Source organism: Cebus imitator, unplaced genomic scaffold (assembly GCF_001604975.1).
Source record: "Cebus imitator isolate Cc_AM_T3 unplaced genomic scaffold, Cebus_imitator-1.0 Scaffold587, whole genome shotgun sequence".
In the NCBI taxonomy this organism is placed as follows: Eukaryota; Metazoa; Chordata; class Mammalia; order Primates; family Cebidae; genus Cebus; species Cebus imitator.
In genome coordinates, this window is record NW_016107902.1 from 228,789 (window position 1) to 254,328 (window position 25,540).

General features: G+C 34.5%; 1 protein-coding gene across 1 annotated transcript in view; it reads left to right on the forward strand.

Moving 5' to 3' along the window:
• The first annotated feature begins 746 nt into the window (after positions 1-746).
• The window catches only part of AGMO (alkylglycerol monooxygenase), a 344,339-nt gene continuing 319,545 nt past the window's right edge, over positions 747-25,540 (forward strand). Inside the window, exons 1-3 of the mRNA XM_037734209.1 lie at positions 747-1,079; positions 2,522-2,652; positions 11,708-11,859. Of these exons, the coding sequence (XP_037590137.1) occupies positions 954-1,079; positions 2,522-2,652; positions 11,708-11,859 (409 nt within the window). The 5' untranslated portion in view covers positions 747-953. The remainder of the gene's footprint in view (positions 1,080-2,521; positions 2,653-11,707; positions 11,860-25,540) is intronic.

Below are 25,540 nucleotides of genomic sequence, written 5' to 3' on the forward strand. Positions count from 1 at the left end.
ATTAGATCTGTGTAAACATCTTTAAAAGATGAGATGGCACCCAAAGGCTGATTACAGCTATTCTGGGTAAAGGGCTGCGGCTGTTCTGGCAAGCTCCATACATTCACTGGTAAGGTAATAAATTAAGTGCCCTCAAATCTACTTAAAAGGCACAATCACTTATGCTCTTTCTGTGAAACAGAAATAGGTCTCACAGCAACATATTGGCACCTTCTTTAATCAGAAAGTCCCCATAAGTACTCAGAAGAATACAGATGTGACTAGCCAAGTTTCCACTAAAAAATATAGACTATATAATAAGCCAAATGCCCCTAAACTGGTTTTCAAACATTCAGAAGTTGTAATAACATGATTCAGATACAGAAATATAGATAACCTATAAGGACCCAGATATTCGGTGCTTACTGACTTTCAAGCTATTATTAAGTAGCACACCTATAGCCTGTCCCTGCAGGAGATAAAGAGACTGCAAACTTGAACACGTTGTGGAGTTTTAAATGAGGAGAGAAAATTTTTTTCTATATGATTTGATGCTTGAATTTCCATCCACTTTCTCAGCGTGAACTTATACCTGTGTTATCACATTTTTTTCTTTCCAAGACGCTATCGTGATTTTTTTGCTCTTCTTTTTTTTTTAGTAGTAACTTGCTCCACCTACAGCCAAACTGCATTGTATGACTTTGATTTGGGTATGAGTCCTCTTTTCCCTCCCCCACAATGCCCTGTTTCTGGCCTAGCGCCCACTGAACTCTGAACTTGTTCTTGAGCCTTGTATTTTTCTGTCTCTCTGTACAGAATCTGCTGTTGGCTGTGCTCTCAATGGGGCTTTGGTTTTAGCTGTTCTCTAACAAAGAGCTTGTTCTGAGCTGCACATCTCGTCCTCATTTTTCAGCCTCTGGCTTCAACCGCTGAATCCCAAATATTCTCCAGCTGGGAATCAGACAAGGGCAGAAATGAAGAACCCAGAAGCCCAACAGGAGGTTTCAGTTTCCCAGGGATTTCGCGTGATGTTTTACATGATGAAGCCCAGTGAAACTTCATTCCAAACATTAGAAGAGGTGCCTGATTATGTAAAAAAGGTGAGCCTATATTGGAAGAGGCTACTTTTACTCTTGCTTCTTTCTTAAGAAATGGTAAGGTCAACCTCCTGAGCGTTTTGTTCACTTTCATTATTTGAATTATTAAATTCTAATAATTCAGTTTCTTAAAGGCAGGAAGCAAAAGTAGAATATCTGTTTGAATTGAATTTCCTTACAATCCATACCATCCTCACCTGTAAATTCCCTCCTTTATATGTCACTCCAGAATATCATAAAAACAAAATCTTAACGTTTTCCTGGACTCCGTGGCATTGTAAATGTAGCTGTTGGAAGCTCAATGTCAAATAGTTATACCATAACAGTAAAGTTTGTAACAATTTCATTTTTAAATCTTTAGCTTGTCCACCCCTTCCAATGAAACTATTTCCTCTTTCATTTGGTAGAGTAATTCTGTAGAATGAAGAATATGCAGCTTGACCAGGTCCAACTCTGACTTCCTAAGTTTGAATGTGAACCAAGTTTTCTTTGAAACTTTGAAGTGGTCGGAGGTACATTTCACTTCTGGTTCTTGGCTATGATTGAAAGTGGAAATATCCAGAATTAGAACTTGAATCCTGAAGTTCCCCAGCCTATCGAAGTTGTTCCTCCAACAGTCACTAGTTCATGGGGGAAATAGAAAACAAAATTGACATCACACACTATGTTATTGAGAATCCAGTTTAGAAAGCTTCAAAACTCATGATTAGCTTCCAAATAAGTAAAATCCATATATTTTTCAAGATTAAATATTATACTTTCTTTCTGATTTTTAAGTAGAAAAAGTGGCATTGATATCTTCATAAATTATTATTGCTTATACTGCAACACCAAACCGAATTAAATGCTCCATCATCAATAGTGGAGCCTTCAAAACATCACTTATTATGTGAAACAAATCAAAACCAAATGAATAAAATCTGAATCATGTTTTAAGCAAACATTAAAATTACCATATTTTCTAAAATTCTAAGAAGAAAGTTGTCTCTACTCTTTCAATTTCATCATTAGGAATATAGTTCATGTAATTCTAACACAAAAATTAGAATTTTGTGCATCTTTAAGGAAAGCCTCTTGAAGTGGATCTAGATTATACATTTAGAGACAATAGACTTCTAATTATTTGCCTTATTCTAAATTTATTTTTAAATGTATTTTGGAAGATGTTCCTCCCAATCTTATAATTTTATAATTATGGTTATATCTGTGATCATATTTCATATTCAAATTGGATGATATAATTTGAGCACATATTTAGCGAATATCTAAAACAGTTAGACTTCTCTGCCTACTGTGTAGGAAGTAATCTTCTAGAATGGGTGTCTACCATCTCCTGCGGGGCTTCCCAAATCTGGGCCTCTCAATTCTGACATGACTAATCAGGAAATGTAAAATAATTTCATATGGAACATAATGGCATCTCTTTTCTGCAATTTCCTTTCTAGGCAACTCCATTTTTCATTTCCTTGATGCTGCTTGAACTTGTTGTCAGCTGGATTCGCAAAGGGAAGCCACCGGGTCGTTTGGATGATGCTTTAACATCAGTCTCAGCTGGTGTTCTGTCACGACTTCCAGGGTGAGTTAGATGGCTTAACAACACTGAGTGAAAACACTGAAATTTCCTACGTATGAGGGGCAAAGGAACCCACTTCATGGGAGAATTCGTCTATTTACACAAATTTTCCCAAGGAATTCAGTTGATGCTATTATTTAAAATTTTGATATTTTGTTCTTCATTGATTTTTTGCACTCATTTAAAAATTACCCTAAATATTATTTATCTTGGCTTTGTTGATATCCCTTTAAAATGAGTGTTTCATTTGCCTTATTGTGATTCCAGCTCTGAGTTATGATCTAGTTCTCTATTAAAATTGTATTTGCCTCTGCCAGGTTCAGAAAGAATAGCTCTCTAGAGTGTAGACACTCCCTAGAGCAGCTCACACAAACCTCTGAATAACTACAATGGTTTCTTAATTGGTGTCCGGCTCTAGTATAATCCCATTTGCAGCCAAACATTTCCATAATATGAATCCAGTAGAAACCATTCACTGGTTCCCTATTGACTCAAGTATAAGGTACGAATCCCTGTTCTGAACTATAGAGAACATGGTCTGTCTGGCTTTGCTTTTGGGTCCTCCACTCTCCTGTCTCTTTGTCATCTTTATCCCATCATGCTTTACTACTTGCCATTGCCCACATGCCACAGGTACTTCCCTCTGCCTGGAAAGTCATCCATGTGGCCAATTGAGATTCATTTATTAGGCCTAAGCATAGATGTCACACGCCTCAGCAAGCCTTATCTGTTCTCCAAGCTTATGTTAGGCATTCCTACATTACAGTCCCATGGAATTTTGTGCTTATCTCAGATCTAGAATTTTCACATGGCGCCAATGCTCACCTCTTTTCTTCCCAGCCCTTCCTGCTAGCTTGTACACAACTTGAGAGCAAGAGGTGTGCGTTCTTCATAGCTTTAGCTCCTGTGCCTGGAATGATGTTTATTGCATGGTAAAGAGTCCAAAAAACAGTGATATCCCTATACTGTTATGTTGACAATAAAATTAGGTGATATTGGGACCAAATGATAGTAAGATGTAAATGGCCTACTATTTTTTAGAAAGAGTATATTATAATGCATGTAGAGGACAGACCAATAAAAGGAAGTCATCTTCAATGCATATGGGCTTACCAAAGAGGCAGAGGGTGAGGAAAGATTCCGTTCGAAGTCTGTGCTTTGAGCTGCTGATGAATGTTCTCATTCCAGCTTCCCACCCATTGCTGCTTGTCCTGTTTTAAGAGCTTTACTTCTGACTGGTGCTCATTGCTTTGGAATGTTTCTATTAACTGCTCAGTGGGAAACTAAGGTGGATTTTTAAAAAATAACATTAAAACTTTAAACATCTAAGAAAGGTGAAATAATTTCATATATTACATAAAATAGTTTAAAAACAAAGTAAACCTGAAAGTATTTATTTTTGAATAAGATTTTGAGAAAAGTGCATTATTAAGTATATAGTAGACGTAACATTGCTAAGACTGACTTTGAAAAACTGCTTATAATTGTTGCATTTTGCAGTTGGAATCAGAGGAAGATAATGTCTCCAGAAATTTGCAGCTAATTTGGAGATTATCATGAATAAGAATTTATGATTATAGATAATTTCCTTTCTTATAATACATGTCCCCTTTAGGCAGAAATCAACAAGAAATACATTCAACATATCCAAGGTCTATATAGATTTGGATGTAGATTTAGTTATTTAAAAATACCTAATTGGTTAATTTAGCTCATTCGCAGAAAGTTGTGTATAGGTTTACGGAAATCAGATGATTGATAAAATATAAAAGTCACTTGGTAACTGAGAATTGTCCTGCATATCCAATTATACATTGTACATTTTAGTGAATTGGAATGAATTTGTTAAGCATTTTGACACTGAATTTGACAGCAAATTGAATGAATTCTTCAGCATTTTTATTTTTACCTTTTAAAGTTTGATTTGGTTGTAAATGAAATTAGATTGTTCTCTTATCATAACATCGTGGGTACCAGAAATACAAACTGTATCCCCAGTACAATATTTCTGCTCAGCAGTGTTATTTTTAAAAGGTACAGAGTTATAACATGAAAATAAGGATAAAATAGATATTTTTCCAAAAAAGGTATCTGAAAAAGGAGAGAGAAAGGTGGGGGGGGGGAGAGGGAGAGAGAGAAAGAGAGAGAGAAGGAAAAAAAGAAACCAAAACAAACCAGTCCTTCAGGGATAGAACATGCGGTTCTTTTCCTTCACCCACTACTCATAACACTCCTTAAACAAACACAAACTGTTAACTCTAGTGCCCTTTGAGAGAAAGGTAAAAGGTTATGAACTTGAATTTGGAGAATATTTTTCTATAGTTATTTTAAATGAGAATAGCAAATTACTTCTTTTTTTCCTTGTAGATGTAAAGAACAATTCTAAATGATGAAATATGGATTTTTTTAACTTTTGCAAAGAATTTTCTCTTTTATAGCCTTGTCTGAAAGATTCCAGTAAAGCAAATTGTCTGAAAATGAAATTAATTTTTTTTGTTTTGTTGTATAGAAATATTGTGAAAAATATTTTTATTTCATTTGTTGCTTTAAAAAAATTCCAAACCCAAATATAAACTGGAAAGAAAAAGTAAGCCTATGGATGTATTCCTCTCAATCCCCTTTCAGTATTTAAAAAAAAAAAAAGTGAAGATTTTGACATCAATTCTTAAAACAATATTTCAGTTGAAGCCGCAGCATCAAGGGGAATCCCTGTGCAAATCATTAACAGCTGAGGGTTAGATTAACACGGCAATGATCCTATCCTCTCCCAGGGACCAATTTCATTTTCTACACTAGCAACAGAGGCTTGCCACGTCCTTCAAATAGGTGATTGCAAGAAAAATGGTAGTATGTCTTTTGCTCATTCGTTTGTGAAGAATTATGCTTTGGATAACAATTCCAAATAAGCATGTGGCCTCGGAAAAAAGAAGTGGAAATCAAAGCAAACACGTTTTCCACTTTGCCATTCATGTAATAGAAATGTTGTACGCAGACTTTGAAGAAAAACAATGTTTTTTGAGGATAATTTCAGGATTACATAAAATTTCAGATGTCTTAAAGATTAATGGCATATGTACCATGTTGATAGAAAAGACACATGCTACCTATTTCAAATCTTTATGTCAAGGAAAATATTAACCACGGACAAGATTATATCTTGTTTACAAGCCTGTTAGACAGACCATGATCTGTAATAAAAGTCCACTGCCCTAAGAACCAGATTCTGGGCAGGCTTGCATCTGTTTTGCTCTTCTGAAATCCAGTAGGCAGCCTTCCTAGTCAGATACTGGTCAAAGTTACAAACAGATATGTCTATTTATTCTAGTTAAACACAGTGTATCGTGCAGATAATCTGCCTTTCTAACAATTAGCATCATGTGTAACTGTAAAAAAATTAATCTTGTTTTAACAAAATATTTACCAAATCTATTTTTTAAGCATACATATCTAAAACTTGTGAAATATCCAGCTACTGACTTGAATGTTAATGAGTGAAAAATAATCACATTTTTTTTCCTGCTTGTTTAAGTAGAACTCAATTTCCAATCCTTCCTTAGAAAACCGGGAGTTCATTTGTTACTTCCTTCCAATGTTTCTGCTTCCATAAATTGCATCCTCCCCAGAGAAGTTTTATTCCTGATATAAATATCTACAGTATGTTTGTTTTTAATGGGTTCATTTATTCTGTTGAAACAGCAGATTATAAATCAAATTGCAGTAAGTTAGAGGGATAATTTAAGTAGGTAAATTTTCAAATAAAGTTGGGGACACTCCACTTTTAATACATATGGGTCACTGCCAATTTACTGTGGAGCTAGCTCCACAATGTTTAGCCATATATATGCATACTTTTACTGACCATGCCTGCTATGGAATTTTCCATTCCTGACAAGAAAGTTTCAATTCATCCAAAAAAAAAAAAATTAAAAAGGAGGAAATTAAACTTCTCTGAAATACTTCTGACTCCTTGGGGTGGGGCCAGAGAATAAAGAAAAATTGTATACTGGGTTTTTATGCCAGGGGCTTTAGCATGAGAAGCTAAATGTTGCCTTGGCAAATCAGCCCTAACAAACGAAAGTTTATCGTTTTGGATGATGACTTTAATAAGCAGCAATTCATTGTCCAAAAGAAGAGATAAATGAATCTATGAAATGTTAATAATACCTTATTAATACTAAATTTGTATTAACCTAGAAATAATTATTAAAAATCCTCATGAAAGGAAAATAAATTTTAATTACTTGTTGGTTTGTTAACTATGTTTGAGAGAATCTCATTTCCTCTTATAATTTGCATTAGAAAACTAATAAATAGACTTTGTCTTTGTTATTAATTATGTAACTTCAGAAACTGCTGTTAGAAGAACTTTCCCTGGTGAATGCAAGTTTCATTGCTTATTGGTCTGGATTTGAGTGCTTATTCAATCGAGTAATATATTTCCTGTAAAGTAAAGAATATAGCAAATTCCTTTCTTCCAAATCTCTCACATTGTGTTTATAAAGGTTTATGGCTTTATGGTTACTGTTAAGAAGAAATTAAGTGATTGTTTTATAAATGTAATACTATTTCACAGTAAGAATTAGTAGTACACACTTTATCTGTTTGCAGATGGTAAAGGTAATATTATCTGTCTTATTATTACCAAGCAAAAATCAATATTCCACTAGATGGAGCAAAAGTGGCAGTAGCTTTACAGATGGACAGTGCAAACTCCTGGATCCAGCTGAAGAGATTTTGAAGTAAATAAGTAACAAAATTTCTCAGAAAAATCTCTCTCTCACTCTCTCTACATACACACACACACACACACACCACACACACACATACACACACACACAAGATCTAATATATTAATTAATTTTTAACTTCTTGGAGTTTTAAGGATATTTGTAGTAATCTTGTTTAAATATTTTCTGACTCATGAAACAAGATTATTAGAAATAAAAATATCCATTTTTTTTAGTTTATCATAATCTGGCCAAATCAGAACACTCAGCTATAATGACAGTTATGGAATAATATAAAGTGGCAGATTCCTATGAGTATGGTACATAAGTCTACTTATTCTGAAATGTGCTTTGATATTTCAGAAGTTTGCAATGAGAGCATTACATCAAATGTTACTGGCTTTCTTAATGACAACAACATGAGAGTCATTTTAGGGCTCATTCACCCTAATAGTCTCAGACCTTAAATTAGCACTGAGATGCTGAAAGGGTGAATGTCATGCCCACTGTCACACTTCTATCCCTCGTGATGGGTAGATTCAGATGGAGATGACTTTGAAAACTCATTAGTTTCTAATTCTCAATCCCCAAATAACATTTATTTCTAATTTATTGATTATTTTTTAATCTCAACATTGAAACTGAACTTTATTTTGTAAAAAACCAAGGATTAATACTAAATAGTAATGTAGTAATGTAGCTTTTTTACAGTAACTGAACATTGACAAATTTCTCGTGATGAGAAAAAATGTTATGTAAAATACATAATCAGTTCACTAGCTAAAGAAGTAAGCTACTTTTCATTTGCTGAAACATATACTTCAAACACAAGAGAAAACTGCTGTTTGGGGGAATTCATGAAGAAAATAGGACCATGGGAGGAAAGCCTCTCTATATGTAGGTTGCTGATTAGAGGATTTTAATGTCTCTTTATGTTTAGATCACTTTCCTGGTCTTACATTCAAACTTAAGGCATAAAAGGTGTCTAGTATTTGGGAATTCCAAGCTCCTGTCCTACCCAATATTCCATCTTCGTGTGATAAAGTAAGCTCATTATATACATGCATATTATATCAGTCTCTTCCCACAGGATGGGGTTTAGAGAGTTTAAATTCCTGAGTGCGGAGTCATGTGCTGAGATTGCAGGGTGGAAGGGGTAAGGGGGACTGAAAAGAGAAAGAGGAAGGCGCTTTGGTTTATGATTCAAGGTCTGGTGAGAACATTTTTGAAAATCTAGGCGCTATTTTCTGCAAACCAGGGCTTTCCGAGCTTGATAATCATTTCCCAGCTGTCTCACTTAGGTGAATTGTTTTTAGTTGTGGGCATTCCATGGCTCTTCTTTCACATGTGTGTTAAAAGAGAATCAGATTCATTTTGCTGATAGAAAGCAGGGAATAGAACTCCCACAGCTGCTTCTCTCTTTCTTTGTGTCTTGAGGAAATTTAGGCTTCATGCTAATGTGTGTGGGTTGGAGTTGGGGGAAGGCTTGACGGTAGTGTGTCAGGCATATTTCAGCTCCATTTGTGTCAACCCTAATAAGTCAGTTGATGGACTAATAAATTGGGTGTCTGCTCAAGACCTGGCACCTGCACAGGAAATAGAAAAGTATTTCAATTGCAGACAGATATTTTAGAATTTTTATTTATTATTATTATTTTATACAAATCGAAGTATCTCAAGGCCCATTTCAATTGTTACTGGAACTGACAAGGAAGACAACATATTTTTTAAAAAAATATTAAACTGAGGGAACATTTATATAAGGCTGGTGGTGTTTGCCCATTTAATAGTGTGTTCCTGTGTCTTGTGCTATGCCTAGCACTTAGTAGGCTCTTCATACGAATTCATTGAATGACTGCCTAAATCCATGGATGAACCTGCTTTGATATCATGTGCTAATACTTCAGCTATGAAGCTATAGACGACTTCAACTTTCTACTCAATTTTGTTTTAATCTTTCTTTCTGGTTCAGTTGTTTTTAGGCAGAGGTTTTCAACTGGGGAAAATTTTGCTCCCCAAAAAAACACTTGGAAATATCTGGGGACATTTTTTGTAGTCATAGCTGGGGTGAGAAGGAGTGCTCCTAAATCTAGTTGCTAGACAACAGCAATGCTGGAATGCATTCTATGATGCACAGGAAAGGCCCTCAAAACAAAAAATTACTTGGCCCAAAATGACAATAGTGTTAAGATTAAGAATTCCTGTTTTAGAGAAATTGGTAGATTGAAGCATATAAAATTGATATTATTTGCCATTTTTAACCTAAAACTTGAATTTTATATGGGTAACCCCTACTAATGAACAATAGTGAGCAATTTTAAGATTTCATAGTTTCAGTAAATGTTTCCACACAAAAGCCTCTTCCAAAAAAGGATTATCCTATCCAAATGTCAACAGTGGCACTGTTGTGAAGCCTTCATCTAAACATGTGAAAGTAACCCACCAAGCTAACAAGCTTTACAGTAGAATTGTTTCCAACTTCTACTTTGACTAATATACCTTCATAAAAACTTGGAAGGCAGGTTTTAAATGTTCATTTCATATATTCCTTGGAGTTTCTGCAACAGTGTGGGAGCCCTTGGCTCATGACTTGTCCTGCCCCTGGAGGGACCTCACGTACCTGTGTGCGGACATCGCAGACTCCTTGTTCCAGCTCTGTCTATATGCTCCCAAATAGCCACCCTTGGCCACCCTGTCAGGTTGCGGGGTTTGCACACTTGCAGAGGTCTGTCCTCAGAAAGAATGGCTCAGAAAAGAGGCTCGAGCAGGCTCAGGGCTGCTGCAACGGTGGATTCTACAGTATTCAGAGTATCACTCAAATTGGCATTGTGGTAGGAGTCCAGGATGAGCAATTCCTTAGAGTCAAGGACTGGAACTCACAGACAAAACTGCTTCTTCCAACCATGTAATCTCAAATTGGAAATTGAGTTTTTAATGTGTGGTGATGTGAACTCTTTTCTGAAATCGTAAGCCTTTGGCATTTCTCTTAGTTAAGTATATTTATGCTGTTATAGCCTAGTGTTCTGTTTTATGGGTGAAATAATAACTTGAAATATTAAAGTATAAGAGCTTTTTTTAAAGCTATTAAATCACAGTCAAAGTCATATGATATTAAATTCAAGAATAAAGTCAAAGGGCTGGATCTTTGAAAGACTCAGTATGCTAATTCATTGAAACTGACTCTGTAAAGGGAAATACTCTAAAAATAAAAAATTTTAGTAGTGTAATCATCTGCACTACTTCTTCCACTCTTATCTAAAATTAGAATATTTAAGAAATGTCTCAGAATTTTGAGCACCAAACTTGTTGATGACTTTTACATATACCTTTATTAACCAGAATAATTAATTCCTTTTATATTTTAATAATGAATATGAAAGGAAAAGTTAACTCAGTAAAACTTATAAAAGTGACAAAACAAATCATCTAGAATCTAATCTTAAATTTGATCATATTAAACTTGAAAAAAAAATCCTTCCTAAAATGAAGGTATATTTTATAGGGTTTTGAAAGTAAAAATAAGAATTTATAGATGCTTGATAAATAGGTGGCTTAATATATTTTAGTGTATGAGTTTTAGAAACAATTGTTTATTTTGATTCGGTTTGTATACCTGATTTCTAAGGAAATATTTTCCCTAATATTTTGAAAACCCTAGTTTATATTACTTATAAGAACTATAGAAATGCTCTGAGAATCCAATACCTGATGATAAGTATAACATGTAAGAAACATTAAAGGGATGTGTGTGTGTTCTTGCGTGTGTGTGTGTGTAAGATAGAATAAAAAGGAAGGAGGAAAAGGAGAAGAGACAGAATTGATTTAGACAGAAGCAACTTTAACATAAAGGCAAATTTTATGAGATCAAAAATTCGAAAGCAGTATGCAATTTGCAGCACTTTAAAATATGGGCATCTATAATTTTCTGCCTTTTAAATTTCCTTTATAAAGCATCCTTAATATATTCTTCAGTAAGATTTAGAAATGACAGTCACAGAAACTAAGTTGTAGTCTTGTCATATTGATGTTGTATGGGTTCCATGAAAAATATTTTAAGATACATAAAAAGGAAACGGTCTTTTAAATTTCATGAAATTGAGAGCACAAACAGCTGGCATCCGTGATGCCTATGAAATAAAATAAAATTTCATGTGAATCATTTTGATATGAAGGAATTTGACCCTTTAGAAAGAATGATAGAGATGAAACAAAGTAGAAGAGTTTCATTTTTTCATATAAATATATTAATTTTAAATATTATCTAAAATAATTGAGCATAATTTTATTTCTAAAATGTTATATAATCACTGCTTGTGAATTTTGTCTTCCAGTCTATTTTTCAGGAGTGTTGAACTGACCAGTTATATTTATATCTGGGAGAACTACAGGCTGTTCAATTTGCCTTGGGATTCTCCATGGACTTGGTATTTAACCTTCTTAGGAGTTGACTTTGGCTACTACTGGTTCCATCGTATGGCTCATGGTAAGTTGCAGATGACGACTTTTTGTTAATTTATGTTGAACTGTGTTTGGTACATAGTACATATTCAGTAAATATTTATTAAATGGATAAATATAGTAATAAAATAGTATATTTTACAGGATATCAAAGTTAATAGTGAAGGTTCACTTTGCAATTTAAGTGGTGAAAATCTGAAACCATATTTTTAAAATGATATGAAATGATTGGAAGTACATTTTTTCACTTCTTTCTAATTTTAAAAAAGTTTAGAAAATTATGGCTATAGCATTGCCTTTTATCATTTATCATCTGGTTTTTAATAAAAAATTTAATTTTTATGGGGGTAGCAGTCAGAATCCAAACAAGGTCCATCCATTACATTTGGCTGTTGGGGATGAGACGGTTTTTGTTTGTTTTTAATTTTTTATTTCAATAGTTTTTGGGGGAACAGGTAGTGTTTGTTTACATGAATAAGTTCTTTAGTTTTGATTTCTGAGATTCTGGTGCATCCATCACCAAAGCAGTGTACACTGTACACAATGTGTAGTCTTTTATCCCTTGCCACCACCCCCCACCCTTTCCCCCGACTCCCTAAATTCCAGCGTATCATTCTTATGCCTTTGCGTCCTCTTAGTTCAGCTCCCACATGAGTGAGAACATATGATGTTGGTTTTCCATTCCTGAGTTACTTCACTTAGAATAATAGTCTCCATTTCCATCTGGGTTGCTGTGAATGTCATTATTTCCTTCGTCTTTACGGCTGAGTGGTATTCCATGGTAAATATATACCACATTTTCTTTATCCACTCATTGCTTGATGGACATTTGGCCTGGTTCCATATTTTTGTGGTGAAAAGGGAATACATTTACACTGTTGGCAGGAAGGTAAACTAGTACAACCACTATGGAAAACAGTGTGGAGATTCCTTAAAGAAGGAAAAGTAGATTCACTGTTTGATCTGCCAGTTGATCCAGGAATCCCACTGGAATTACTGGATTCTCACTGGATTCCATTGGGATTTCTGGATTAAATGGTGGATCTACTTTTCCTTCTTTACCAAGGGAAAAAGAAGTCATTATATGAAAAAGATACTTGCACATGCATGTTTATAGCAGCATTGTTTTTTAGTGTGTTGTCTTCTATTATTGTTATTATGGCATGCACTTGATAGAGTCTAAAGATGTACACAATATCAAACTTCACAGCACAATTATCGAGGGTCATTCAGAAGTGCTTTGCAACAGTGTGGAATTCTAAGTGATGTGTTCTGTCATAGTAAGCTTCATTCAATTTGTTGGCAGTACTTCCACATTACAAATGAAAATGTAATCAGCTAGGCACTGACCATATGCACTTCACTGTTACCATAGTTTTGCAAAATTTCTCATCTGCAAAAGCTGTCTTACTGCACTGGTTCACTGAATTTGCTTTTTGGGATTCTTGGCTGCACTTCCAAAGAAATGTTTTGTTATAGAAAGGGAAATGGAAGAGTGAGGAACGAATCTAGGACTGAACCTCTGTAGGGATAAGTAGGGGCTGAGGAATGGTTGTAGAGCTAAGGTGAGCAAGCAGTCTCTGAGGAGCAATAAGCATGCCAAAGTATTTCTGAAGGGAAGAGCGGGAAAGTACTAATCTTGAGAAACTACTGAAGAACAGAACTCAGGATTTCAGTGGGTGGTTGGTTGAGTGGGTGAGGAGGAAGGAAGGAAGAGGAAAGAACCTGGAATAATAATAATAAATAGATGGCAGATGGACAGAAGAGACCAGAGCTCAGGGTGAATAACTGAGCTATCTGTGTAGGAGTGGTGACCAAATATCATTCTTAAGCAAGGATGAAGGAAATAGTAGCATGGATTTGTGTTATGCTCGAGACTGCTAAACTTTAAATATAGCATTGTTTATGTTACCCACCTTAAACGTGCATTTACTGAAACTCTACGGAGATTTAATTTATTAGAACAATTTTAAGTGAATATATAAGTCAGAAAAAGTTAATAATTTTGTATGTGATAACCTTCAACTTCGACACATAAGAGGTCAGTTCCTGACATCATTTCCTCATATATAAATGCAGAAGCTACTCCAAAATCAAACATAATTAAGAAGAAAACATGGTTTACATAATAAATTTGTGTTTTATTTCAAGCTAGTTTTCTCCCTAAAATAAACTCATTGGCAATCTTCTTCATTTTCTATGCAACAAAGTGGTATCGCGGAAAGCGTTTACTTACTTTCACGAACCTCCCTCATACCACACTGCCCAACATGGATGTGTTTATTTGGGAAATCTGCAAATTTGCTTACTCCTTGGAAGCCCATTATAACAGGAAACAAAGAACCAACAAAATATTACCAATATAAAACTCTTAAAAATATGTTGATTATAAGTGTTCTCAGTTGGGAAGAGCAATAAAATAAAATAACATATTAAAAATGTGGCATCAAGGCTATTTAAAGTATGCTTCTCATTAGAAATTTTGAACTGAATCCAGTAAAAAAGGCAGGCATTAAAAAAAAATTTGAAAACCTTCTGGAAAAGCATTTACAACCTTTGGGCTATGGAGCCAAATCATAAGTTCAAAGACTTTTGACTTGTAATGGAAAGCTAGTAGGAAAAAAAGTAATTTATTTAATATATCAACCTTCAATATGATGCTTCATTTTTAAATTTATATGTAAATAATATTGTAAAATATTAAAATAGATTTTCAGAAATGTAGAAACACACAAAGCTAAAAGAAATTAGGGGCTCCAATTTTTTGAGCCTCTTGGATTACTGAGTCCAAATTGAATAACTGGTCAAAATCATTTAATTTTAAAGTGTCAATAATTCTGAAATACATATGTCATCTTAAAATATAGTAAGAAAAAAAAATCCCTACTTTTTCTATTCAGTGTATTACTTTCCTTTCACTACTTCAAAATGATATAGCAAAAACATATTTCATATTTGTTAGTATGTTAAATGCTATGAGTTTTGAAGAAACAATATATTATGTATTTAAAATTTTGTCTTTATATGTATTTAAATTGCTTCCTTAGGTTTCCAAATTGTTGCTGGATTTGGTGTTGCGATTTGTTTGTATTGCATACATGTCGCATTTTCTCAGTTATGGGACAGTTAGCAGAAAATAGTTTATTCTCAACATTTGCATTCCATCTCCATCACTAATGCCAAGATATTTGAAGTTCTGTATGCTCTTTATATTTGTCTTCTTCCTCGGGAATGAGAAAGAAATTGCTAATTATGGTCGGCAATACAGTAGTTTCTATAGACAGCTTTGATGTTAAATAGAATGTTAAATAATTCTTAAATTTAAAAAGTAGCTTTGTGCTTTCTTCTCCTCATCAAAATAGTGCATTATTTTTCTTTGTACTTAGTTGTACTAAGTAAAACATGTAAGGAAACAGGTAAAGATTTTTAAGGAAACATTTTTAAAAACTGATAATTATTTCTTGGGAGGAACAAGAATGAGGCCTTCGGGGTGCTGCTAATAAACTCTATCTTGCCTTATGGTGGTGTTTACATGAGTGAATAGATTTGTAAAAATTCATTGAGTTAGTTATGCACTTAAAATTTATACATTTTCTCTATATATAAAAAGTTAAACTCATAAATAATGCCACCAGTGTAATTTCTTGGTTTATACTCCTAAGGTAGAATGCCATAGTAGATAACTAAATTTAGAAAAATAATACAAGAGGTTATGATTTGTGACTCCATTATAAATATGTGACTTTATACAGTTTTTAACTGTATCAGTTTTCAACAACCAAGTATGGGGAAGTGCCAGCATGCCAGTTATTAATTTATTGCCTCTCATCTCCAAATCTATTCTTCTTTATCATTCCTTGTATTACCAAAGCTGCATGCTGTAGACGTTTCTCTTTTGTCAGCTGACTTGATGTTAGACTTTGCCAATTGAAGGGGCCAGAGGGACACTGCAAATCCAGAAGATGAGAAAGAAACTTTGCCTCCACTTTCCATCATGCTATTTTCTATCTGGCACATAGAAGTTTGGTATGTGAGGGTCCTGATACTCTTCACCTCTTGCTCAGCTGTAGCCCATACCCTCTGACAAGACTCTCTGCCATTCAGGGGCCACACCAAAAAACTAGCTGTGGCTCATTCACTCTGGGACCTCCATGCTCTATTTAGTAAATTTCTCTGTCACCAGCAGAGTTCCAGTGGCAGCCACAACCTCTCCAGAAATGTCTGAGGACACGAGTGGTGGTATGAGTGTGTTTGTACATGTGTGGAACTCTTCTAAAGGTGTAAGTACCTGCTTGGTACTCTCTTCCTCAGCTCTGTAGGCAGTAGCTGCATTCTGTGGTTGCTACTTTTGTAACATTGAATTCCTTCATTCTTACATCTTTAGTAGTTAAATCCCTCTTTACCAGTTAATATTTCTTTATATTAGCTTTTCCTTATTCAAGTTGCTAATGGGGTTTCTGTCTCCTGATTGGACCCTGACCGATACAGGCAGCCTCGTCGTATATTACATAGAATAACAAATTTGAGTTTTCATATGAAAAAAGCTCAACAACGCTAATCATTACAGAAATAAAAATCAAAACCACAATAAGATACCATCTTACACCAGTCAGAATGACTACTATTAAAAAGTCAAAAAATAACAGATGCTGGCAAGGTTGCAGAAAAAAAGGAATGCTTATACACTGTTGGTGGGACTGCAAGGTAGTTCGGCCATTATGGAAAGCAGTTTGGAAATTCCTCAAAGAACTTAGAATTATCACTTGACACAGCAATCCAGTTATTGAGTATATACCCAAAGAAATATAAATTGTTCTGTTATAATGATACATGTATGTGTATGTTCAATGCAGCACTATTCACAATAGCAGACATCGAATAAATATTTATGCCCACCAAAGATAAAGTGGATAAAAAAATGTGGTGTATATATGTTATGGAATACTATGCAGCCATAAAAAAGAATGAGGCCATGTCCTTTGCAGCAACATAGACAGTGCTAGAGAACATTATCCTAAGCAAACTAAAGGAACAGAAAACCACATACCACATGTTCTCACTTTTAAGTGGGAGCTAAACCATGAGAACACATGGATGCTAGGAGCAGAGCACAGACAATCCAGTCAACTTGAGGGTGGAAAGAAGAAGGGAGAAAATCAGAAAATAATACCTATATGCTTATTACCCGGGGGATAAAGTTATCTGTACACCTAAGTGCCATGACACACAGTTTACATATAACAAAACTGCACACGTGCCCCTGAACCTGAAAGTTAAAAAAAGAAATTAAAAAATAAGATTAATAATAATAATCAAAAATAAAATTAATAATAAAAAATAGGGTTAATCTGGTTGCACCTTTTGCTATTATATTTCGTTCAGAGGCATTGATTATATACTGAGACTACAACACAATTTAGTTCAGTCCTGAAATTGGGACCATCACCTAAAATTGTAATAAGCAATCCATAATATCCCCTCAAACTGTAATTTTTTTCCTCAACAAATGCATTGTTTAATCCATTTTAAAATTCATCTCATTCTGCATCTAAACAAGGTAGTGCTATCACAATTTTTGTATAGTAACAAATATTTATTCCCAAAACTTCATTTTGATTAAGTGAACTCCTGTGTATGACTCTTAAATTTAAAGTTACTCATTCCTTTCTGGCTTTATTTTAGAAGTTGAAGTTAGATTATCCTAATTTCAATCATTGTTTAAACAAAGAGAATAAACATATGTATTGCTGGTAAATTATTTTAACTTGTAAAAATGCCAGGATTGTGGTCTGCATTGATGAATAGATTACTTATATTCTTCTACACTTGTGGTTTTTTTGATACCAGAATATACCTAAGGTTTTTGTAACTCTATGTTATGACTTATTCTTTATTTTAAAAATAGACTGTGGCTGGGGATGGTGGCTCATACCTGTAATCCCAGCACTCTCAGTGCTTGGGGAGGCCAAGGCAGGAGGATAGCTTGAGGCTAGGAGTTTCAATACCAACCTGGACAACTTGGAGAGACCTTGTCGTTACAAAACATTTAAAAAATAGCTGGATGTGATGGTATGTGCCTACAATTCTAGCTGCTCAGAAGGCTAAGGCAGTAGCATCACTTGAGCCCAGAAATTTTAGGGTCCAGCAAGCTGTGATCCTGACACTGCACTCCAGGTTGGGTGTCAGAGCTATACCCTGTCTGTAAAAAAAAAANAAAAAAAAAAAAAAAAAAAACAAATAATAATACATTGTGATTGTATTCTTAGTGGATTCTTAGGGTAAACTCCACCTTGTATTTGCCTGAGTTACTATCATTTTTCTTGTCTCCTCTCATGATCCCTCACTTTTCCCCAGTCCTTGAATTAGGCGTTGTTTAGCACCTCTACGAGAGAAGCTTTGGAATTCCCATCAGCAACTTGCCTATCCCTTTTAGTTTCTTTTCATTACTTTCAACCAAAAAACATGGCGCCTATGTTAACCATTTTCTTCTCTGTTTATTTCAATGGCAGGGGCCATCCCATGTCCAATGTTAAACATTTGTCCACAGAAGCACTTCAAGTATGTATAAACTAAAAGGTCCCCATTATTTCCCCTAAAAATGCCTGATTTGAGGGGGTCTTTCTCAGAAAAATTGTTTATTGTTATCACTGGCAGCTGTAGTCATTTTGAAAGATACAGACTAACTTTCAGATTCCATATGTAGATAATGTGTAGAAAGAATATTTGAAACAAAAATTATGGCTACTATCAAGGGCTTGCAAGTATAAATTCATTGAGTTATTAAGCAAGGAAGTCATAAACAAAAATAAAATATAAAAATGTCAGGAATCTCCATCAGATTATTTTTGAACATTGATTATAAAAAATAGAAATATTTCCAAGAGTAATCAGGAAAACTGAGGATGGCTGTGCAATATTTTCCATAAATTTAATTAAAAGCTGTGAAAGGAGTAATCAAAATTAAATTGGAAGGGATAGATGGACTAAAGATTATAAACTTTAAATTACTTGTGACTCTACTTAGGTACACAAATATGCCCTGTTTCTCTTCTAGTCTTAGGACATAATGTATTAGCCTCTTACATAGCAGAAAAATCATTAACATTTGAATCAAAAGATCTAGGTGTGCACCACTGTGCAACCATTTATCACACACATCACCTTGAGATTAACCTGTCCGGGACAGATTTTGTCTAGTTTTGTAAAGCAATTCTAATGAAAATGCTTTGTAAGTGCAGGAACCAAGTATAGATAAGTGAATGAATAAATAAGCCAACTCCAAGAAAGTAAGATAGAGACGTATGTGAAAATTTAGGGATATTTCAAATGGGCACAGGAGGGAAAACACTTAAATTTGGAGTGGACTTTAGGGTTGTTTTGGAACAATATGCAGTTAAATATGATACGGAAAAACCAGATTTTGTCCCAAGTAATTTTATTCAGAAAGAGAATTTGGAAATCTGTTTTACTAAATATGTATGACACATTAGAACACAAAATATTTGAATACAGCCATTTTAGACCACAGAAAGTCAAGTTGAATTCTATCCACTTTTATTTATTGAACAGGTATAATTATGACTAAATTTAGTGTTAGCATACTAAAATAGCATAAAGAAAGACTGCCGTGTGACTTACTAAGAGGATACACCAAGTAAAGATTTTTGGAGTAATCATGAACTTAGATATTTCTTTCTATAGTTATTGACTTCACTTATGCACTTATTTATTTGTGAATAAATGAATTAATACATTTATTTATGCATTAGTTTTTTTAAGAAATATTTGAGAGCACTTATATCAACCCTATACTAAGTACCTGAGATACTTGCTTAATAACAGGTATGGTCACTGTTTATTCTATTGTGAATCACAGACATTAATAACTAATTACAATAATAAAAGGGCAGTATAAAGATATGAGGCAAATTCTAAAATTGATAAATTGCCATTAATTCTGAAATTTACATATTTCTGAAAAGTCTGCAGTGGTATGCATAAACACCAAATGGGATTCTGTTTAAAATACATATTTCTGAAATGATGCTGGTAAAAATACGAAGAGTAATACAGAAAATTAAATTTAAGTGTCATTGAAGGACTTTGGAGCAGCAACAAGTATAGTGGTAAAAAAAAACGTAGATTCAGGAGCGAAGTTCCCTGAGTTCAAGTCTTTGTATTGACCCTGATTAACTGAGATTTATTAATCTGTCTATGTCTTAGTTTCTTCATTTATAAAATGGGAATAATAATAATAGTATATATCTCATAAGATTTTTATAAAGGTTAAATGAGTAAAACTTAGGGGAGTGACTGTCACATAGTTAACACTATTTAAATATTACCCCTGTTATGGAATACATGTTTTCCATATTGCTAGGTACTAGAATAAATGTTTTGTGTTAATAACACAGCATATTATATTATTTAAGTCCCAGAATAACCTATAAAGTAGGTATTCGGTCATTTGTGAGACATTAACTGAGCATCCATTATATATTATAAAGTCTCCTAATTGTTAAGATTATAACAGTGAACAAATAAAAGTTGCTGCCCTACCTTGTATTTGATAGCACACCTGGGAGCTTATAGTTAATAATAATTATTCATTTGAAAATGACTAAAAGAGTACAATTGAATTGTTTGTAACCCAAACGATAAATGTGTGCAGTGATGGATGTCCAACTTTTCATGATGTGACTGTTACACATGACATGCCGTTACCAAATTATCTCATGTACCCCATAAACATATACACCTATATACCCACAAAAATTAAGAATATTTTTAAAGTTGCTACCCTTTTGGTGCTTATATCTTAATGAGGGAAGAAGGTCCAGATATAAAATGTATACTATGTAATATGTCAGGTAGTGAGGCGTGCTGTGGGATATGGAGTGATGGACCCAACAGTCGGGTAAAGCCTCTGTTGGACCTCTGTGAGTTGGTAGTATTATCATAGAAAGCTGGATGAGGTGAAGAAGGCAACGCAGGCATATTTGAGGAAAAAGATTTCTAGACAGAGGAACCTGCAGGTGGAAGGTACCTGTGTTAGTCTGTTCTCACACTGCTATAAAGAAATACTTGTGACTGGGTAATTTATATATGAAAGAGGTTTAATTGACTCACAGGTCCACATGGCTGGGGAAGCCTCAGGAAGCTTAAAATCATGGCAGAAGGCAAAGGGGAAGCAAGGACCTTCTTCACATGGTAACAGGAGAGAGACGTGCAAGCAGGGGACATTTCAGATGCTTACAAAACCATCAGATCTCATAAGTACTCACTCACTATCAGGAGGACAGTATGGGGGAAACCATCCCCATGATCCAGTAACCTCCCACTGGGCCCTTCCCTCAACATGGGGGGATTATAGGTATTACAATTCAAGATGAAATTTGGGTGGAGACACAAAGCCTAGTCATATCAGTGCCAAAGAAGGAAATATGCTTGGCACATTTGAGAAATATCAAGAAAGTTTAGAGGATGCCAGTGGGGAACTGGGAGGAAGAGGGTGAGATACAGGATCATATAGGATCTTGTAAACTGGCAATAATGAATCTGGTAAATCTATCCCCAGTCACACTATACACCACCCAGCCTATTTATTTTGGGTGTCATGAAGTCATTGGAGAATTTTTAGGAGTGCAGTAACATCCTTTTTTTTTTTTTACTTTAATAAATAGCCATCAAAGAACTACTATATTCTTTCACTTTTTTAGACCAAAGAGATCCTGGAAAACTATGATGTTTTTATTAGGCTTCCTACTATAATGTCAAGACAACGTTGCAATTAGATTAATGAGGCAGATTAAGAAAATACAGAGTGTCAGATTGATGTGGGCATTATAATTTTATATTAAATGATCCAGAATTATTTTCCAAAAATGTGACATTGAGCACAGACCTGAAGCTCTCTGAGGGAGTAAGCCCTACAAATCTAGGAAAAGGGAATCCTAGGCAAAGGGAAGAGCAAGTGCCAAGGCTCTGAGGTAGAAGTGTAATTGACCCTATTTGAGGAATTGCAAAGAGATCATGTGTGGCTGGAGCTAAGTGAGAGAGGATTCAAGTTTCAAGGGTTGTGGGCATTGCAGACATTGGCAGGGTGAGCAGATCGTGCGGGCCTGGCAAATGATTGTAAAGATGTTAGCTGTTATTCAAAGTGACTTGAGAAGATACTACGTGATGTATGTTTCTAAATCATTTCTCTGGCTTAGTGGATTTAAAACTTCAGTTCTTCGTAAATATTAAATTTTACAATGTGACTGTCTTACCACATAGGCACACAGAATTTAATGAGTTTTTCTCCTACCTATACAATGCACATAAGTTTCTTATACTATTTTAGTCCATTTCGTTTCACTTAAAAATTGTGTTTCCAATACAATAAATTGATTTCATTACCCAATACTTAAAGCTCTGTGATTTTGATGTACCTTCATTAATCCTTGTAGATGTCTTCCTACATCAATATTTAGTTATATTCCTTTGCCTGGTGCCTTAGAGGTTTTCACAATCCAGGTTAATATATATAACCTTAACCCCAGGTCAAGTTATATGATAACATCTTTCTTTTGTATAGGTTTATTTTCAAGTAAGTGATATTAGAAATATGTTAATAAGGAAGAGGACAATCTGAAAATTTATTACCTTAAGATTTTCATTTGCATGTAGAATAACCTTGGGTTGTGTGTGTGTGTGTGCGTGCGTGTGTGTGTGTTGTAATGCACACTCCAATTTAAAGGACTCTTGCTTAGATTATGATGGTATCATCATCAGAGTGAACATGAACCCTACAGAATGGGAGAACATTTTGGAAGCTACCTATCTGACAAAGGTCTAATATCCAGAATCTACAAGGAACTTAAACAAATTTACAAGAAAAAAAACAAACAACCCCACCAAAAAGTGGGCAAAGTTTATGAATAAACACTTTTCAAAAGAAGACATTTATGCAGACAACAAACAAATGAAAAAAAAGAAAACAACTCATCATCACTGGTCATCAGATAAATGCAAATCAAAACCACAATGAGATACCATCTTGTGTCAGTTAGAATGGCGATTATTAAAAAGTCAGGAAATAACAGATGCTGGTGAGAATATGGTGAAACAGGAATGCTTTCACACTGTTGTTGGGAGTGTAAATTAGTTAATCCATTGTGGAAGACAATGTGAAAACTCCTCAAAGATCTAGAACCAGAAATGCCATTTGACCTAGCAATCCCATTACTGGATATATACCCAAAGGATTATAAATCATTCTACTATAAAGACACATGCACAAGTATTTTTATTGAAGCTCTATTTACAATAGCTTGGAACAAAGCTATTTACAAAGACTTGGAACCAACCCAAATGCCCGTGAATGATTGACTGGATAAAGAAAATGTGACACATATAGACACCAAGGAATACTATGCAGCCATAAAAAAGAATGAGTTCATTTCCTTTGCAGGGACATGGATGAAGCTGGAAACCATCATTCTCAGCAAACTAACACAGGAGCAGAAAACCAAACACCATATATTCTCACTCATAAGTGGGAGTTGAACAATGAGAACATATGGACACAGGGAGGGGAACATCACACATCGGGTCCTGTAGAGGGGTGGTGGGCCAAGAGAGGGATAGCATTAGGACAAATATCTAATGCATGCAGGGCTTAAAACCTAGATGATGGGTTGATAGTTGCAGCAAACCACCATGATACGTGTATACCTATGCAGCAAACCTGCATGTTCTACACATGTACCCCAGAACTTGCAGTAAAAAGAAATTATGATGGTATCAACAGAGGTGATGGGACTTGGACAGATTCTGGATATATTTCAAAGCTAATTTCAGAAACGTTTTGCTGACATTGTGATCTGGGTTATGAAAGGAAGAGGAAATTCACAAATGCCCTAAAAATTTGGCCTGAGAAAACAAGTAGTGTCATGTATTCAGAAGAAGGATATTGATCATTGAGTAGGCTGGGAAATGGATAGTTGAGCTGGGAATTAACTTATCAGCTTTATTATCCTTCTTTTACAGTAAAGGTAAAGAGATTCAAATAGTTTAGCAATATACTACAAAGCTAATACATTTAATGTTTCTTTTCACTTTAACTTGGATTAAAGACGTGGATTTTGAAAGAAAGAGGGAATTCACTTATCCATCACATTCTAGTTTGGTGCCAAAAAAAAAACCCACTTAGGGCCGGGGGAGAATAAGAACTATAATGGAGGGCTCATTGATGACTTCATGGAGCTGATCACCATTAACAATTTGGTTTACTATACTGTCTTTGTTCTAATTTTGGAAGATACTAGTTTTCTTCCCTTCCCTCTTAGGACATTTGATCTGAAATTGGTTGTCTTGGTGAAATTTAGGGGAGAAAATTTCTGATTCAACAGATAAGAAAATGACAGATATTTATTTTCTCACTTTCCTGGAGGCTAGAAGTCTTAGGTCAAGATGTCTGCAGGGTTGATTTCTTCTGAGACCTCTCTTGGATTATAATGCCTGGTGTCCCACTGTGTCTTCACATGGTCTTTCTCTGTAGGTGTCTCTTTCCTTATCTTCTCTTTTCATAAGGATACCATTCATATTCAATTACGGCCTATTCTATGACTTCATTTTAAGTTGTTGACCTCTTTGGAGAATCTGTGTACAAGTATAGTATTATATAGCCTTGAAATGATTCCAAACACTTACATAGGTTGCTACATGAGTGACATATTTTTGCTGTAATGAGAATTTTGAGCATACTCCTGTTCTCCTCCAGAATGTAACATCACACCTTATCAAATCCATATAAGAGCTATTGACTTGACTTCAACTACTGGACTTCAAAATACATATAAACCCAAGAGGTTGACAGATGTTTTGAGAATTTAGGCTGTGGCAGGCTACACTCCGTATGCTGCCTCTCCCAAGACCAAAGGTCAACAGTTAGATTTTTTTTTTACTATTTATTTCTAAAACTTTATAAATATTTTTTCTGTGCTAGTAAAATACTTGTATTATATTTATAATGATAAAAACAAAGGAAAGTAAAGATTTCTTTTTGGTATATACCCAGAGTCATGAGAAGTAAAACAAAACATGATTAATTTTTATATACTTTTGATGACCATAGTTAACAATACCAACTTCTTGCAATAAAACTTACCATAACTCCCCAAAACACGTGTAAAGAATCATAGTTTAATATTATAAGATATTTTTTCGTTTTTCTACAAACCACAAATTAACTTCAAATGTCAACGTAATTAGTTTGAAATGCATAATTTTTTTGACTTTGACTAATTTCCTATGCTATTATTGTATTTGTTCAAAACCCTACAATTTTCTCATCTTCATTTTGTAATGAATTTCTGGAATTCTAATTCTTTTATACCAAAGATACAAAGAAAGAATGTGTTATAAAAATTGCCCCTCCATTCCTATAAAAATAGGAGTAGCATTTTTCTTATTCTAAAGCATGTATCTAAGAAATAGTTGTGGGTAAAAGCACAAGTGACAAAAGAAAGAAAATGAAATGTACATCTAAACCCCTCCCGAGAAATGGGTTCTGTAAATAGAGAGAGAGTAAGAGAATAGACCCTGGAAACAAACTGCTTGGATTCAAATGATATTGCTACCACTACTGAAATGTGTAATATTAAGCAAGTTATGCCACTTCTTTGTGTTTGTTTATGTGTAGATGCAAATAAAACTAGGAA